The 19215-nt window shown below is 47.7% G+C and overlaps 1 protein-coding gene across 2 annotated transcripts in view; it reads left to right on the top strand.

The window, feature by feature from the left end:
• The first annotated feature begins 7700 nt into the window (after nt 1-7700).
• Nucleotides 7701-19215, top strand: part of GBE1 (1,4-alpha-glucan branching enzyme 1) — a 114166-nt gene continuing 102651 nt past the window's right edge. Inside the window, exons 1-2 of one of the 2 annotated variants that reach the window (XM_066599141.1) lie at nt 7701-7791; nt 10584-10706. In XM_066599141.1, coding sequence (XP_066455238.1) covers nt 7769-7791; nt 10584-10706 — 146 coding nt within the window. In that variant the 5' untranslated portion in view covers nt 7701-7768. Of the gene's footprint in view, nt 7808-10583; nt 10707-19215 lie in introns of both variants that reach the window. The other variant, XM_066599142.1, reaches the window with a different exon arrangement.

Below are 19215 nucleotides of genomic sequence, written 5' to 3'. Positions count from 1 at the left end.
AGCAAGGATAGCAGCGGTTAAAATGATGGTTTAGCCACATATTTTCTGCATTTCTATCCCCAAAAAATCCTCGCTTGCTGAAAGCTTCAGAGCAATGATGAGACCCGGCAGCGGCGGAGAGGTTTTTTTTTTTTTTTACAGCAGATTGAATTTCAGGGAAGGGCTTATATTTAAAGCCCTTACTCAAAAATCACTGCAGGGGTGCTAGCATCACGATCCTCTGCCACAGCTGTGGCACGGGATTCTTTACTCCCTGCATGTGATGGTGCTATCAGTGTTCAGTGAAAAGGGGACTCCCAGCAGGGAGTAAAGATATATATTGCCGCGCACCACGGACCTATGGTGCATGCATGTCCTATATTTTGCAGGTACGTGCGTTTGCATGCCTGTAAAAAACGGACATGTGAACACACCATAGAGTATCAATGGTTTTAATAGAAGTATGGTTTTGTGCGCACCTATGCGAATGCACCCTCCACAACATTTTACATTTTTTTGTGTCGGTCAGTAGGATTACGATGATATCAAAGTTATTTTTATTTCTTGGTAATTATTTTTTTTCTACATCAAGGCATTCAAAGTCCTATAACTTCTTTATTTTTTCATGAGTGGAGCTCTATGTGAGCTTATTTTTGCGAGATGAGTTGTAGTTTTTATTGGTACTATTTGGGGTTGCATACAGCTTTTTTGATTACTTTTATTGCTTTTTTTTCGTAAGCAAAACAAACAAAATAAGCATTTTGCCTCCATTTCTTTTGTTTTTTTACAAGCTTTTGTTAAGCAGGCTAAAGAGTGTGTTCAATTTATTGTACAGAGTGTTACTGATTCAATGATGCCAAAAATGTGGGGTTTTTAACATTTTTTCATTTTTCTATACAAATAAGGGAAAGTGCGCAAAAAAGTTTTTTATGAAGTATTTTTGTACGATTTTTTACATTATTTTTATTTTATTAAATTTGTTATGCCCCTGTAGGGGACTTGAACAATAACAGCTCTGATCACTATGATAATAGATTGCAGGACTTCTGTACTGCAATGCCTTATCACTTACAATAGCAATCATAGGCAATGGCAAGCTGGGACGCCAGCATCTGCTGATGACATCACAGAGGGGGGCAGGCTCCCTCTGTGAAACCTTTACATGGCATGTTGCATGTCGGAAGTTAAAATCATTACGTCCGGTGCATTAGGTACCCTGCTTCCATGACATAAACTTACGTCATGTAGCGTTACGGAGTTATCACCCGTTGTTCTCATATTGTGATATCTCTTTGTCTTAAACCAGGGCTGTTACCTCTCAAGTTAGTTTTGTTATTTCATTAACCCTTTCCAATCCACTGACTGATGTCTAAAGACATTCTGATTGAAGTCTGTACACTCTGATGTCAGAAGACGTCCGGCAGGGTATTCTTACCGTATTACTGGCCGCTCTGTTGTCGGGGGCCTCTCCAGCATGTCCCACACCGCAGTACTGGCTCTAGCCAGCAGATGGCGCCATTGTATAATGGCAGAAAGAGAAAGCCCCCTAGGAAACCCTGAATCCAAAATTGGATTGCAAAGGGTTAAATAAATATAGAAATAATTATTCAAAAATATAACTTCAATAAAAATGATCTGATTACAAGAAAACAAGTTGATAGAGCGTTCAGACCCAACTGTGTGACAGTTTAGTCAGCTACCGATATAGCTGCCAGCTAAAGTTGTCTCCGAGTAGAACCAGTAAGCGTTACAAGTAAAGAGTCTTGAAAAGCTTTTTCCTCCAATTACAATGTCCAACCTATTAGCCGGCTATATCTGTTTCATCGCCCGGCTCCGTGATGTGGCTCCCCAGAGGGAAAAAAATCAGAAACAAAGCTAAACACGTCACGAAGCCTTCATTCTTTGGATTGTGGGGGCTGCAGCGGTCAAAGCCGAACACTCAGATATTGTTGCCTTATCCTATGGAGGTTGTATCACTGATTCTGCTGTGAAAGCCCCTCTAATGCAGTCGGATTATCTAGCGTTCTATGTAAATCTGCAGATGTCAGTTATCTGTACAGTATATCCGTGTACTCGCCATTTCTCTACATTCATGTTATTAGTATTGTGACAGGATATCAATATTTTGATCACATAGATATTTCTTGCATCCTCTGATGTACAGTTTTACTTTGAACTGACAATATCTTAAAATGCCAGTCAAAACGGCTTTTCTTATTACTACATATTGACATTTTAGGTATTTGTTTTATCTTACCCTCTCTTAAAATTTGTCACCGGCGTTGAAGTGAATTTATTGAATTTCTGTCACTTATGGAAGGAGGAGGAAGACAAAAGTAATTGTCAACTAACAATGATAGCGAAGACGACGGGAAAAAGTTTTCCTTACATAAAACAGAAAGTTTGCAATGACTGATAAAAGTTTAGTACGGTGAAGTTTCCTTTCCAGCGTTATCTGATAATTCAGCACAGAACCGCAATATAATTGTAGAACAGAAGCAGAAAAATGAGCCGAGAGAACCAGTTACATTTCTGTGATTGAGTAACAAAAATAGTTTGGTTTGAAACTAATATTCAGGATAGTACTAAGTACTAGGGCTGCTCTCACACATGCATTCACAAAATGCCGCACTCGAAATTGCGGCATTTTACTGGGATCTCGAGCAGCGTTTTTAAAGGCATGTTACAGCATTTTTAATGCATCCCCATCATTGTAATGGGTGATGAGGTGTATTAAAAAGTGCTAAAACACGCAAAATGAGAGCAGACAGCGCTAGAAAATCACAGTGTTTCTAACAAAGCTCCATTAAAATCAATGAGAGCCTTGTAGCGCAATAAGCGCTGCATTTCAAACGCCACGCTTATCGCTGTAAACAGTGGGTTGTGTGAGAGCAGCTCACACAGTACATGGACTGGAGATTAGGAACAATTGAATATACACAGCATTGCCACTTTATTAGAGACCCCGGACCTTTCACGATTACAGCTTCCCTGTATGGAAATTACCCCTGTAACCCCAGGGTGCAGCATAGAATCAAGCAACAAGTTTTCCGTGGATCAGCTTCAGTGTGAATCCTGACTAGATAGGAAAATCCAGAGATCTGAGTGACTTCCATCGAGGCGGGGTATCGGTGCTAAACTAGCTGGGGTCAGGATCTCACTGCCAACCTTGTGGGATTTTCTCATGTAACAGTGTGGAGTGTATACCGAGAATTATGTGATCGGGGAAAAGCATCCAGTGAAAGGGCATCCTGTGGACAGAAACAGCTTGTCACTGAAAGGGGTTAGAGGGGGATGTCAAGAATTGTTCTGAAGAACAAGCAGCTGGATACGTTTTTGGTGCTTAAACTAACATGTACGAACGTGCAACTCACCATCCCTTAGCACGGGTGGACTACAACTAATCTAATGATTGCCAATGAGGTCGTATTTCAGTCTGTGACCGAAGAAGACAAATAAGTTGGATCTTGATCAGCGCTGGGTGAACTAATCAGAGCCATCGCTTCCTGGAGGTGAGATTTTTGAATCCCGCAACCAAGAAGTGATCTTCTGTGGGCGAACGAGGAAAGCAGGACGCACTGCGGAGCTCCGGACAGCAGTGGGAGGACCCGTACCTAGCCTGCTAGGTAATTATTCTCTTTTTTTTCAGGGAATTGAGCTAGGGCTTATTTTAGGGAAACCATCTGCCCAATTAGTCATTATGGCTGATGAGTGATTTGGTCTGACGACTAATGCTTCGCATCCCTTCCCTTGCAGGAACATGGAGGACAAGAGGCGCATGTTTAAGAACGGACTCACACGTGCCCGTCATTTTGTGGAGTGTGCCTTTGGGATTCTCACCAACAAGTGGAGAGTTTTCCACAGCATGCTTCAGCTGAAACCTGACAACGTGTGTGCCATAATTAGAGCCTGTGTGGTTCTGCAATATTTTTGCCAGGACAACGATGCTGGTTGGAATGCAGAAGAGGTTTGTCTTACAACTCTCCCATTGGAAGTTTTGGATGACCCAAGGCTGCATTGCAGACCAGTAGCATCTGCCCTCCGAGTTAGTGACATCTTCACAAACTACTTTCTGAGTCCTCATGGAGCAGTTTCATGTCAGATGGGCTATGTTTGAGGAAGCCAATGAACTGATCTCTCTAAACAGCATTTTTTTTTCAACGGCTGTGCTTCTATTTTTTTGTTTAGCTTAATACTCATTGACACATTTGGTTGGGGTCTTACAAAACAACGAGGACCCTTGACGTGGGTTGCGAGCTTTAAAATGATTTGTCAAAATTCATACACGTTAGACTTTATTTAAGCAATATTTTCACTTTAGCTAGTTTACCAATGTGTAGAAATTTGCCAAATTAATAACCAATATCTCATTATTGACCCCCGCCCCACCCACAAATTAAAACATTACAATAAAGGGAATGTTAAACACGACTGTCTTTTTATTTTTTTAAAGAACGCCATGTACTGTGTGTCAAAAACTGTTGGATTAGAAATGTGCAGGAAAGCCGTTACTGTGTCGGTGACAGCTGAAGAGCACCGCAGTGTAGTACTGCCGCCCTAATATTTGCAGCACCGCAGTGTAGTACTGCCGCCCTAATGTTTGCAGCACCGCAGTGCAGTACTGCCGCCCTAATGTTTGCAGCACCGCAGTGCAGTACTGCCGCCCTACTGTTTGCAGGTGCATTATTGCTTTCAGGCATTGTGGTAAACTACATGGGAGCATTGTATGAAAGCAACGTAATAGCCTGCAACAACTATGTTATCAGAAAACATTCATTGGCACATAAAGGTTCCAATGTATAACTGACACAAAAGTTACCTTTTGAAAATGGGTACAATGTAGACATGCAACTATTTATCGTGTCACATTAATAAAGTGCTACAACGGAGCTTGCTGAACAGAATTTTTTTTTTACCCACTCAGAAATAGACATAAATGGAACATTAATTTCATGTGTAATAAAAAAAAATGGCTAAAAAATAAAACACAAATTACAAAGTACACATTAGTTAGTCATGGAAATATCTTTTGCCTGTGACTCAAACACCTCAGAACTTTGCCCCCATTGTGCTGGGGCCAGGCTGGGAAAGAGGGATGAGGTTCTAGAAAAGCGGGGCGATTAAGAGGGGAGAAGCAGGAGACCGCTGGACAGTTTCACATGGCATATACCTATGATATTGTTCTGTGGGAGGTTCAGGAAAATACTTTGCTGGAGCAAAGTGCCACGTTGTCCTGGTGTGCCCTCTAGTGGTCCAGTGCAATGAAGTACTCATCTGTGCCGTAAGGAGGCTGCGTGGCCTCAAAGAGCATCGCTATCATCAACTTCATCGGTTGGACTTTGTTTTTCGCCGAGTCACTAAAATCTGGGGTCAGACTTCAGCGGTACAAATGTGCTCAATTCTCCTGGTTTGCAAGTAGCTCAGAGCATTCTAATCCACAAGCAAACCAGGAGTTGGACTGGCACTCCGACCTCGCTGCCTTAGGGCTGCATGGTGGCTTCTTGCAGCTGAGGCCGAGGGCTGGCCCAGATCTTCAAGGGACTCTTCATGTGCCTCCGGACGGATGGGGCGTGGAGAGGAGTCTGTGGCCGCCTGTAATGACTCCCCTTCCTATTCCTGTTCATGAAAGTTATCCAAAAATCTAATGGTAGAAAAATACTATTTAATTAAACTGGTCTTTAAGCCGGGTTCATTAGCCGCTGCAGGCTGATTTGCCGCTGCGAAATTCTGGATGGAATTTCCGCGGCAAATCCCGGAATTAGCCAGCCATGTGGACGAGGTTTCTCAGAAATCTCATCCACACGGGACAGCGAATCCGTCGCGGCAAAGCCAGCAGGAGCCGGCGATGCAGAGCGGATTCACCGGCCGCAGCATGTCCATTCTTTTTTTTTCCCGCTGTGGCTGCACTTTCCTCTATAGGAGCGCCGGCCGCAACGGAAAAGCGTGCGGCCAGGCCGCTTCAAAACCCCCTCGGCTAAGTGCCGCGGGTTTTGAAGCACCGCTTTTACCGGCGGAAATCTTACAGTTTTTCGCTGCGGCCAAACTGCGAGATTTCCCCCGGGAATTCGCCGTGTGTGAACCCAGCCTTACAGTGTTTGTTGCATCCCAGCAAAGTTCTAAACACGTGGCCGATATAAATCTTTAGGCTGGGTTCACATGGGGCATAAATCTTATGGAAATCTTGCGGAATGACCGCACGGAAATACTGCGAGATTTACGTGGGAAGAGGAAGGAGATCTTAATGGGCAATTTTGATGCATAAACCAAAATAGGTCATTTTTTTGCAGCATCCGGGCTCCTTCAGATGAGCATGTTTTTTCGTGCAGAAACGCGAAGAACAGCATCCAATGATTCCAATGGGTTCATTCTCATTTCTTAGTTTTGCGCACACGGTTCGCGCAGCAATAGACCCTGCTCTCTTTATGGATCGGAGCGGCCCATAGAGGTCTACGGGAGGTGCGCAAAAACGCACATATGTGTGCACACGGCTGAGCGGACCTGCGCGCACCAGACCCTTATTTGGCTAAATAGCCATTTAAATCAGGGTGATTCCCCCGCCCGTGCGAACAAGCAGTGCCGGCGCAAATATGCACAGTAGTTACGCACACACGCAAAATAAACTCGGTCACTGCACAACAACGGTGTGCGGGAGCAAGCAGATTTTGAAATCCGCCGGTCTGAAGCCGCCGGTATAAGTCAATGCGTCCGTATTCAGTAATGGCTTCTTCACACGACCGTGTTCGTACGGGGATCTTCGCGTGCTGAACACAGGGCTCAGAACCCCGATTTCCACAGGTTCGCTATCATAAGCGCGTGGAAAAAAGTCTGACTGCTCCGTCTTTCTGTGTTTTGCGCAGCCCAGGCCCCCATAGAAGTCTAAGAGAAGTACGCAAATACGTAAGGAGAAGCGTGAAACACTGCGCAAAATTGGAGAAAAGAACATCTGAGCCTCGTTAGGCTTAAATAGCCTTTTAATCAACGGAAAGAGTGCGTCACGTGCAAACCGTCCCCGCTGCGCAAAACGTACAGTAACGAACGTAGACATGTGCGCCAATCTACCTCATCCCACCTCGCTCATGCAGCGTTCCTGCGCTCCTGTTAAGCCGCCCTCCGGCTACATTCCCACGGGCGAGCGCGATATTTGACCAAAAGACCCCGCCGGATATGGCGCTCGTCAGCGTGCGTTTTATGCGCGAATGCGAGGCGTTTTCCATGCAAACGCCCCACATGCCGTCCTGACGTCCCCATCCGCGCTTGTTTCACGGGGATCGGCAAGTGCTTTCAATGGTAAGCATCACCTCGCGTACATCGGACGGCGTGCAACGTGTGTCACCGTCCCCGTGAAAACAATGGACGATGGGATTCGAGGGACGGAAAAAAAAAAGGAGGACGTGCAGCGATGTTTTTTTTACCTCACGCTGTGAGGGAAAACATGGCTGATGGGTATAAACAGACGAGACGCGCCGTGCGAATGTGAGGAAAAACCACGGGCCGAATATTGGGAGAACAGCCGCCCGTGTGAGTGTCATGCATGACGTGCACCGGGCATTGTCGGCATGTCGGCGGGTAGTCCACAGCAGAAACCCCGCTGTCTACCCCATTAGCGCGCACATAGCGGTCACAGCAGCCGGAGGAAGTTTGTCGCGCGCGGGCACCCGTACCTCAGCCGGGATGCTGCGTACTGATTGGGTGAAGCGCGTCACGTGCTGCCACAACCAGGAAGTAAGCGGCGCGCGGAGGATAACAGGTGGGAGGGGAGGAGCTGTGATAACCTAGAGCCACCGGAGCCATGGAGTGCGAGAGAGACAGCGGGTGAGCGGAGCGTGATGTATGTATGTATGTATGTATGTATGTATGTATGTATGTATGTATGTATGTATGTATGTATGTATGTATGTATGTATGTATCTATCTATCTATCTATCTATCTATCTATCTATCTATCTATCTATCTATCTATCTATCTATCTATCTATCTATCTATCTATCTATCTATCTATCTATCTATCTATCTATCTATCTATCTATCTATCTATCTATCTATCTATCTATCTATCTATCTATCTATCTATCTATCTATCTATCTGTGGTGTCAGTGCCCGTCCTGCACACGGGAGGGCGGCACGTGCAGTGCTGATGACAGCCCGTCCTTCTTGCTGTCACGGGCAGCTTGTTGCTTACAAGTTTAGGACTGTTGCTTGTAAATTCTTTTTTTTTTCTATGATTTTTTTTTTTTGCACCCTGCAAAATCTTGCAAGCCCGGATGTGAATTGCGTATTCCGCGGCCGCCGTCCGCACGGACGCCGAACGGCATGTAGTTTCAGAGCTTCCTTCACCCCTGCGGGTGCGAATTGTAGAAGCACGTTCTATTTTTAATGCGGCTTCCGTGCGGTCGCTCTATTGGCGGCGGAATCGCTTGCAACGTGCTGCGAGACCAGATAGAAAAGCCGGAACTCGGAGAGAGATTGAGGTTTCGGCCGGCCGCTATAACGCTACTTGCTGATGTCGTTCGCTGCTTGCGAGTTTTCTTCCACGCGGACGATGCGCTGTTCATACGTGGAAAACCGCATGCATACGCGGCCAATCACAAGGACTCCCAGATCTTTCGCTGCATGCTGTTCGTGTGAGACAGACCACAAAGATGGCCGATCAGCGGAGCCTACTGATGTACACGGTCCTGCCAGATGTGATTGGACGCCTGCGCACGTCCCCAGGAGCCCGGCGGTACCTTCATCCTCTGCTAAAGTGTCTCCGGTGCGAAGATATTGGCCAGTGAGTTCCTCCTGTGATATGCTAATGAGCCCCGGACTGTCTGATGGGCGCTCCAGGTTTCTCTTCCAACCTTAGCTGTTAAAAAGCTCCCCTTTCTTACTGAGTGACGCCCCCAGCTCTTCCCGTTGGTGACGTCACACGGTCTACCTACAATGTGCCTTCGCCGCACTGACAACCATGTCGGATGTCAGTCTGGCCTGTGGACGAGGCACCGAGCATGTGATCGAACGCTTAGTGTAAGAATGGGGGCGGTCCTTAGCAGAGAAGGCTCGGGCGGCCCGGGGCTCGGAGAGAGCCAGACCGGAGGCGGGCGGCCCGGGGCTCGGAGAGAGCCAGACCGGAGGCGGGCGGCCCGGGGCTCGGAGAGAGCCAGACCGGAGGCGGGCGGCCCGGGGCTCGGAGAGAGCCAGACCGGAGGCGGGCGGCCCGGGGCTCGGAGAGAGCCAGACCGGAGGCGGGCGGCCCGGGGCTCGGAGAGAGCCAGACCGGAGGCGGGCGGCCCGGGGCTCGGAGAGAGCCAGACCGGAGGCGGGCGGCCCGGGGCTCGGAGAGAGCCAGACCGGAGGCGGGCGGCCCGGGGCTCGGAGAGAGCCAGACCGGAGGCGGGCGGCCCGGGGCTCGGAGAGAGCCAGACCGCCGGCGGAGGCGGCCACCCGGCGGGCGGCCCGGGCTTCATTTACATATGGTGTGGGAAAAAAAACTAATGGCCGATATCTTTACGTAGGAGATGCTTTGGCGAAAGATAATGGTAACGCTGGGTTCCTTGTGACAGCGCATACATTACAGTATATTGGGGTAATAGGCTAAATTTAGGTTACGGACTTCCTTTTAAAGGACGTCTCCGATGATTGGTTTATCTTATTTTTAAAATTTCATTTTTAATGTAAATATTCATCCATTGTGCAGCTATCCCCCCAGTTTATATGATGGGGTACCCAAAAGAAACAAGAATCCTGCTACTAGTGCAGGATTCTGTTAGGTGAATGTCTGTGACGAGGCGCGTTGTCTTGTTGGAAGTATGGCCGACCATTCCCAGAGTATTACCACATTGTCACCAGCCATTATTGTCTACAGTGTCGGGGTCACCTCCGTGTTCATGGTTCTTGTCACTTCAACCAACGGGCCAACACCATGCCATATAACACATCCGCAGACCATAACGGAACCTCCCCCGTACTGACCTGTTGGCACAACACCCTCCGGCAGAAGGCGTTCCCCAGACATCCTCCACACCCAGATACGTCCGTCTGATGTGAAGATGGAGTAGTGCAATTCGCCACTCCAAAGAACGTTCTTCCATTGCTCAACTGTCCAGTGACGACACTCCTTCCACCATTGTAGACTGGCCAGTGTATTGTGCTTAGTGATGGCTGGCTTGTGTGCAGCCGTATATCCAGTAGCATGTAATTCCCGTCACAAACTATGGCTGACACCTCCAGGGGTCTGCATCCTATGTAGCACGGTTTAGGTCACATGACATCCTAATAAGACCCGATCCGTTCTCCTGATGATGTCCAAATCCTTCTGGTGGGATAATGTATATGCCGGGTTCATGGGGTACAGTGACCCGAACATCTGAGTGGTATGTGCCGCTGTACTTCTGTGTTGAAAGGCATAGTTGATGACACTCTGTACATAATTCTACATTGTACGGGGGTCGGGGGATGTATTATTGGTGTAACATCCTATTGTTCCTCCTCCTTGGCTGGTCACCGCACACATCCGTCACCAGTAACGAGCCGTGACTAGGGGCCTCGGGGTCATTGACACAATCTCATCTGCTCAGTAGATCCTGAAATCCACTCTCCTCCTGTCTCTGATTTGTTTTCCAGCATTAACAGCGCTGACATGGAGGACAACGTGGACGACTCGGACCTCGCGGTGGTCCCAGAACTGCACAAGTTGCTAGAACAGGACCCCTACCTCAAGCAGTACAGGAGGGACTTCCAGAGGAGGTAAGGGCGGTTACCCTCAGCCTGAATCTCACTTTAGATAGACTGTTGCTACTATGATACATTGTTGCCACTTCTTGTAAGAAGGACGTTGTATGTGGATTCCTTGTGGAAAGCTGAAGCTGTGATCTGTTCCAGAAATGACCTGCAGCTTTATCTCCTCACCGTTGTATTAACTGCAATGATCATAAATTATGACAACTGCTTTTTTTTGACCATTATTCTCTTACTTTGAAAAGTACATTTTAGGGAAAATTCTAAAGTTCTGTGACAACTGGAAAAAGGTTTCATGATCAAGTTGGGGCAGTAGTCTCCAGTTTGTGCTTCTCCAGCAGCTTCAGAGCTGCAATCGCCTGCAGAAATAGAGATAGGAGATGTAACCTGCTGAGGCGTCCTGCACACCGGCGAGGGCGATATCGGGCTGTGATCCTTCTGAAAACCCCTGGATGTGAGGCGTCTTCACATGGAAACAGCCTCGCATCTGTTTCTTTTTTTTTTTTTTTGACTAGCATGATTCTTGCACAATATTACTACGTGCAAGAAAGGCTGGGTCCTAACATAGTTGTCTACGTGCGAGAAAGGTACAGCAATGCCTGTCGTTTTTTTTTTTTTATTTTTATAAACCGCACGCAATATCACAGAATTTAAAAAGGGAGGGAATTAATTTTGACTTTTTCATGCGCAGATAGGCTCCGTTGTGGCGAGGGTATTTGTGCATGTGCTCGTCTTATTTGAGCTCTTAGCAGAAGCAAAGCCAAGGTCCAGCTTGCAAAAATTGGAATAAAAATTAGATACTTTATTGTATTAACGTTATAAAAACATGGCATTGTGCCCATGGATTTAGAAAATATACCACCAGTCTTTCTGGCTACATAACGGAAATGCTGCAGAATTTCCACAGCGCGCATTTCACGTCCGTGGGGGGAAAAAACCGCAGTGTGCTCTATTTTTATGCACCAAAGGCCCAATATAAGTCTATGTGAGGTGCACAAATACGCAAGGCAATGCGTGAAACACTGCGATGGAAAAGAACACCTCTGGACCTCGTTAGGCTGAATAGCCTTTTTCTTTTGTCATGGTCAGAATAAACATACATGATACAGCAGTGGTAACGATAACTGAACCGCAATAGCTGGGTAATGCGGATTATGCTGCATAAAACCATGGCCTACAGTACAGCGTACATCGCCTTCGTGACTTTCATAATCAAACGAGCGGCCTTACTTAGAAGACACTAATGTGCAAAGCTTCCCACTTATTCCATGCAAAGCCTACATCATCTACCCCGGATGTTCTTAGGGGAGCAACTAATACGTTTGTACCTTCTGCTCCCATGCTGTGAATCCCTACTACTCGCTGCCATTGGGTGACGGTGAGCGGTGGGTATCGCCCACTTGACACATTCACAGTGCTTAGAACTGAATCTAGGAGTCCATACGTGGGTGAGTATCAACTTAAAACCTCATTGGAGTCAGTGGGGCTACAAAGCTACGCAGCCGACTCCTCTGACAGGAGGGCATAACAAGTGCTCTTTAATATCTCACCACGACCAGGCTATATACCCACCACCACCCTTACTGCTCTGGGTCCAAACACTGACCAGTGTCAGGACGCTGTGTGCACCCCCACACACTAGAGGGCATCAGGAGTCAGTGCTGTGGTATTGGGTCAGGAAGGGTAAATATGGTGTCAATGCTTGAATTAAGCCAGTAATGACCGACTAGTTTTTGGCTGTTGCTGGCTGTGTTTGTTGCTGTTATTCTGTGTCCCCCATCAAAGCACGAGGGAGGCTAATAATGGCGTACCTCTTGGGTGAGTTGATGTGTGTGAGAGCAGACGAGTTGCTCTGTCGACTCCTCTGTTATGGGGATACTCTCCTATCACTTTTACAAAGCTGTGTATCTGTACCAGCATGTGACCTTTGTATATCCCAGTGGTCTGTCACCCCTAACCCCTATATATATGTTTCCCAAGAACAGATGTGTTTAAAGGGGTTGTCCAGTTTTGACATTTTAGCACTAAATGTGGATGTGTGAAAATAACAAATCCAGCAGTACTTGCCCATCCTCAGCCCTGCGGTTCTACAGGCCGAAATCCTGGCATCATGGCGCCCAAGATGTGAGCACTGATGCCCGGAGACTGGGCAGGGATGCTGTGGCCTCTGGCAGGCAGCGGTCTTCTGATATACGCTGGATCGCTGGGGTGGCCGAGAAGGAACGGAAGGGGGGCACATTCATGTGCGTGTGTCTACTCCTTGACCCGCTTGAAAGACGCGCGGTCCTTTATTAGTCAAGGGCCACAGTCTGGGTGCCCGCAGTATGTCAACTTAACCCACCATTACTTCTAGAATATTCCTCATATGAGTATTACTGCCTCCTGTAGGTCTTGGAGATCACAGATAAAGCCTACATTACAGTCTGGAGACGGTTTTATTTGTGGGGACCGTATTATTATTTTTTCCCACAGTGGGGATTTCCTTGGAAAGAATGCAGCCGCACTTCTATTATCTTTCCTCTGTTTTTTACTCTATATGCAAACAAGCTGCTGCCCAGTGTGATCAGGCGGAGCGCACGTAGCGGTATGTCTAATTCACCGAAAGCAATATCAAACGTTAACATTTTGTAAGGAACCTCCTGCCACGCCACTCGTCCGGAAGTGTGTGCCAGCCCTGGAAGCTAACTATATATTGTAAAGTGCTCTGGTTTCAGAAGCTTAATGGAGGCTGTGAAGATGGTTGTAGGGATGTAGCTTGAAGCTCTTGCAGAATCTGCTCCAGGGCCGCATCACTCGTCCTTGCTGGTCTTGAAGCGGTTGTCCAGAATGCAGCTGTTAATGACCTATAGTTAGGATAGGCCATCGATGGTTAATCAGCAGGGTCTGCCGCTGGGGCATCTGGCGTTATCGTGCCCGCTGTCGGTGTAGATGGAGCTGGAAGCTGACCGCTCCGTGCACGTTGCGGCAGCTACATTGGAAGCTGTGCCCACGTTACTAACCCAGGCTGCCAGCTTCTGGCTCCGACCACACTGATGGCGGGCCAGGAACAGCTGATCGCCGGGGGTCTGAATGGGACCTCCGCTGATCCAAATGAGTTCCGACCCAGACGACCCTCATCAAGGTGCCCGTATAACTTAGGGATATTTAAAATGTGCAAAATGATCAGTTTTTGGGGATCGGATGTTTGAAAGAAAGGGGGAAAAAAATCAGATGAATGTTTGCAATGGCTGACTATTGACTTCCGTAAAAAGATGTCGCTGGTTGTCGGTGATAGATAGAAGTGTATGGCATGATTCGCCAAACTGGACCCATCCCTCGTCACTTTCCACAAGGCCAGTATCTCTTCACCCCCTTGAAACATGTTCGGCCTCTTTAGGGTGCTCTTACATTTTTCCGTGTGAAGAGATGGGACATGCTGATATCTTTCTATTTTGGGTGATTTTGTTTGAGAATCGCCAGCTCTTCCCTATGAGAGCACAGGAAAAAAATCATGTTAATGCGATGCATTTTTTTTTTCCCTCTTCCCATAGGGAATAACGGGTATGAAAATTGCAAGTGTAGTGATGCGTTTTGCTCACATGTTGCACTTCGCATAAAGAGGAAGTGGGAAAAAAATGCGGGTTTAAGAGTATTATGTCTCTTCGAGTCTTCCCTGTAAATGCCACCCTTAGGCCTCATGTCCACGGGCAAAAGAAGAATTAAAACCCGCAGCGGATTTTAACTCTTCTCCTGCCCGTGGATCCGCACCCCATAGGGATGCATTGACCACCTGCGGGTAGATAAATACCCGCGGATGGTCAATAAAAGTGATTTAAAAAAAAAACGGAGCATGAAAAAATCTGGCCCATGCTCCATTTTCGTGCGGGTCTCCCACGGGGACGGCTCCCGCGGGCTTCTATTGAAGCCTATGGAAGCTGTCCGGATCCGCGGGAGACAAAAATCGAAATTTACTTACCCGCTCCGGATCTTCCCTTCGCCGCGGCTTCACCTTCTCTCCGTCGCGGCCGGAACTTTTTTCTTCGGGCCGGCGCATGCGCGGGGCACGCAACCGACGTGCCCTGCGCATCCTCCGGGCCGAAGAAAGAAGATCCGGCTGCGACGGAGAGAAGATGAAGCCGCGGCGAAAAGAAGATCCGGAGCGGGCGACAGGTGAGTTAATTCTTATTTTTATGTCTCATGTCCGCGGGGCAGGAGGGACCTGCTACGGATTCTCCATGGAGAATCCGGAGCGGGCCTGATTTCCCCGTGGACATGAGGCCTTAGGCCATATTTGCACAAGCGTGAATTTTGCATGTAGCGAGATGCACTAAACTTGTATGAATATGAACTCCATGGAATGACTTGAATGAAGTCATAACCATCAGCTTTTTTTTAAAATTTGCTGCATGTCTTTTTTTTTTTCCGTATCCCTCAGAACGCGTCGCCCATTCTTTCCAATGGGACATTTAAACGCTTTGCGTACAGTGCGATGTGCACACGAGTGCGATCTGATGTTTCCCATTGAAATCAATGGCCAACCTTTGCCGATCCTCCAACACACGTGAAGCAAGCGTCAGAGGATCGGAATTTCAGACAAGTGAATAGGTTTTGCCTAAACAAAAACGCCTTGCATCTGCAGGAAAAATACATGTTGACAAATGCAATATCCGTCCAGTTTTCTCGGCCAGATATCGCTCTCGCCTGTGTAAAGGTTGCCCTAGTGTAGCATGTTACTGGTGGGATCACATGAAGGAAGGAACCCATGGATGGATGATTGGTTGTGTTGCAGCTGATCAGAGTTTCATGTCTACGGCAGCTTTAGTCTGTAAGATTAGAACGAGGAATACTTCAAGTTCTTTTCCCTCCATAGACGTCTGGGCTGCCCAGTAGGGGCTACTCTGCTGTTGAGACCCCCATTTCCAGAGCTTGCATGACCTTGGGTTGGCTCACTCTCTCATTGTCCTTTCACTTTAAAATGGTTGGTCAATATGTCCTAAATATCTGTGGTGGGAAGAAAAAACAAATCCCTTTTCAAAAGGGGTTATCTAACCAACACAACTTATCTAACCACAGGATAGGTGATATGTGTCTGATCGGCGGGGGTCTGACCACAAGCTGCGCTCCGTTCATCTCTGAGTACTCGGCACTCTCAGTCCCATAGACATGACAGATGTGATGGAACACTAGACAAGTACTGAGCAGTGTAAGCTGTGATTTCAGTAGCTCCAGTAGACACATCTGTGTGAGTGCCTCTCCAGCAGCTCTCCCCCACCCCTCCCTTCTTTATAGACTTCTGTGGACAACATGAGTCATCAACCTCCTCTTCTTATTTCTGTTACTAGAAGCTGCCTTTACTTAACAGGCAGTAGTCCTAAAATTAGGAGAGACCCCCCTCCTCCCCAGTGGACAGCTTTTTAGAATTTTTAGCACAAAAAACTTAGCACGGAAGAGTGCTACTCACTTTAGCTATCACATGAGTGCAAGTTGTTGGAAAAGTTACTGGCCCTTAAACTACTTGTGGAAGTCCTTGTTGATGTGTAGAAATACTTTCGACCCTCAGTTTTAAGAATGCATGATGAATTACGTAATATTGAGAAATGACTTGTTTGGACGTGAAAGTGTTGTAATGTTTTATCTGTTAGGTGTTTCTTCACTCCCTTTTCAACATCGCATGTCGAAATCCGGACATTGACCTCGGGGTACTTTGCAATGTGTACGATGTGTGTTTTTATGTTTTACCTGATTTTGCTTTTGTTGGATCTCTTTACTTTATGGGCCCCTTCACCTGTGCATATGTGAGTTGTGCCAGAGTGTCTTGGGTGAAACTCACATTGGACGTGACACGGACCCGTGTGCTGCCCAATGCCCTTGAGCAGAGGTCATGCTTCTGATGCAGATGGGAATAAAGCCTTGGCTTGTTGAAGGGAACCTGTCACCAGCTATGGGCACCATAAACTGTATTATGGTGCTCATAAGGCAGGGAGGTATCTTATACTTCTTCCACTGCCCCTGCTTGATCTGTAGAAGGGTGCCTGCGCCCAGCCTGCATCTTTGTGTCCACTGCATGGTCTATCAGGGTGGACATTGTAGGCATCGGGAGATGGTTAAGTATAAAGGATACCTCCCACAGGCTCTTGGGAACCATCACTTAGTTTATGGTGATGGGTTCCCTTTCAGCAATAGAAAATAAAATTGAGATTAGAATCGAGAAACTTTTGGAAAATCTGTGAGATTTTAATTCTAGGCAAAATCGCCTGCAGTAACTTTAACCCTTTCCAATCCATTTATTTTTTCTCACCCATTCTCCCCAGCTCCAAATAAATTGTAGCTGGGGAAAATGGGTGAGGAAAAATACATTTTCCCTGCACCCTCCTGAACTGACAGAGTTCAGGAGGGTGCAGGGAGGGACCTGCTTACCTGACCGGCGTCTTCCGCATTCTCCTTCTGCCTCCCGGCTCGGCGATCATGTGACCGCTGGGGTCAGGTGGCACCTAGCGGTCACATGATCGCCGGGCCGGGAGACAGAAGGAGAACGCACAAGACGCCGGTCAGGTAAGCAGGTCCCACAGTGCAGGCTCCCGGCTCGGAGTTCATGTGACCGCCGGGGGTCTGGTGACACCGGCGGTCACATGATCGCCGGCCGGAATCTCTATGCATTACATAGCGCTACTTGAGCGCTATGTAATGTGTAAAGGAGAAGGCAGAAAGGGTTAAAAACCCTTTCTGCCTTCTCCTCGGGGGTCCTCGATGTGGACCAGTGCAGGAGTGTATCTGCACCCGATGTGTCTGCCGATCGGGTGCAGATCTACTCCTGCACTGCAGTGTCGGGCCTGCCCCGACATTGGAGCTATGGAGGAAAATGATGATGTCGGGGCAGGCCCGACAGGATTGGAAAGGGTTAATCCTTACCGGTTGTTTCTGTTGGCAGCTAGTAAGTATGCTGGCAGTGCCCGCAGAGTGAGAATCACCTCTGAGCCTGGATTTCCTAGATGTGTCCTGAAGACCATAGACTCTTCTCATGCGCTACATGTGTCGAGATCTGCAGCAGAAATGCCACTGAACGCAATAGGAGTTGGCACCACAGTTTGTATGTTGTGGATTTTTAAATTGTCATGCCTATTCTTAAAAGGGTTGTCCCGTGCCGAAACGGGTTTTTTTTTTTTTTCAACAGCTTCCCCCCCCCCCCCCCGTTCGGCGCGAGACAAACCCGATGCACTGGTTTAAAAAGAAAACCGGATAGTGCTTACCCGCGCTCCAGTGACTTCTTACTTACCTGGTGAAGATGGCCGCCGGGATCTTCTCCCTCGGTGGACCGCACGGCTTCTGTGCGGTCCATTGCCGATTCCAGCCTCCTGATTGGCTGGAATCGGCACGGGGCGGAGCTACACAGAGCCGCTCTCCGGCACGAGCGGCCCCATTCAGAAAAGAAGACCGGACTGCGCAAGCGCGTCTAATCCGGCGATTAGACTCTGAAAATTAGACGGCACCATGGAGACGAGGACGCCAGCAACGGAACAGGTAAGTGAATAACTTCTGTATGGCTCATAATTAATGCACAATGTACATTACAAAGTGCATTAATTTGGCCATACAGAAGTGTATAACCCCATTTGCTTTCGCGGGACAACCCCTTTAATGTGTGTTTGCATGAAATCCATGTTGGACAGCTGCACGGGCATTTGCCCAATTTGATGGGGCTAAATGTCCGTGCTTATCCACCTGGAAATTCACCGGAAAATGCTAAGACTTAACCTTGGATTTCTTTCTTGCATTTTTGACTTGGATCCAGGTCTGGAAAAATCTGACAATGATCTATCATATGAATACTCCACGAGAACATTCCCACTTAGGCCCCTTCTTACACAATGTATTTTTGGTGGATGGGACCCTGCAAAGTTTTTGCATTCAGATCAACGCTCTAGAAAGCTGTGGTACTGGTGTCTGTCTCCACCAGAATAATGGGTGGAGACATTGTTTGGCAGTCCTGAGTATAAGAAAACGCCCCCAGTGGCTGAACATTGGAACACATGCCGTTGAAAGCGGCCAGCTTCTGTATCCCCCCCCCCCCCCCTTCGAACAGGAACACATGCCGCTGGAAGCGGCGCAAGGCACTGAAGCTGCAGGCGCTACTGCTCCTGCCCACCCTGCTCCTCCCGCCCGACCCCCACGAACAGTACTGACGGCTGCATGTGTACTACTGCACCGCAGCAGGCAATCCACAGCTGGGGGCGTGGCCTGGCCATTCCCTGTCACTGAGCCCGGCCAACCCATGTCTCCACCCATAGTTTCGGTGGAGACCTAATGCACCAGTACCAAAATCTGCACCGTAGTTCAGAGTTCATAGTTTAAAATTTGCATCCTGTGGGGAGAGAACTGACCATGTTGGTTCTTGACACAGAAACTGGTTTAGCGGTTGCCTGGGCTTAAAGGGGTTTTCTGTGACTTTTCAAAAACCCCTTTCAAAATGTTTTTCTATTGATGACCTGTCCTCAAAACAGTTCATTAGATGGTGGTTAGGTGTCTGCTGCTCCGAATGCCT

This window comes from Eleutherodactylus coqui, chromosome 4 (assembly GCF_035609145.1).
Source record: "Eleutherodactylus coqui strain aEleCoq1 chromosome 4, aEleCoq1.hap1, whole genome shotgun sequence".
NCBI classification, from domain to species: domain Eukaryota; kingdom Metazoa; phylum Chordata; class Amphibia; order Anura; family Eleutherodactylidae; genus Eleutherodactylus; species Eleutherodactylus coqui.
This window is presented reverse-complemented; position numbering and strand designations above follow the sequence as displayed.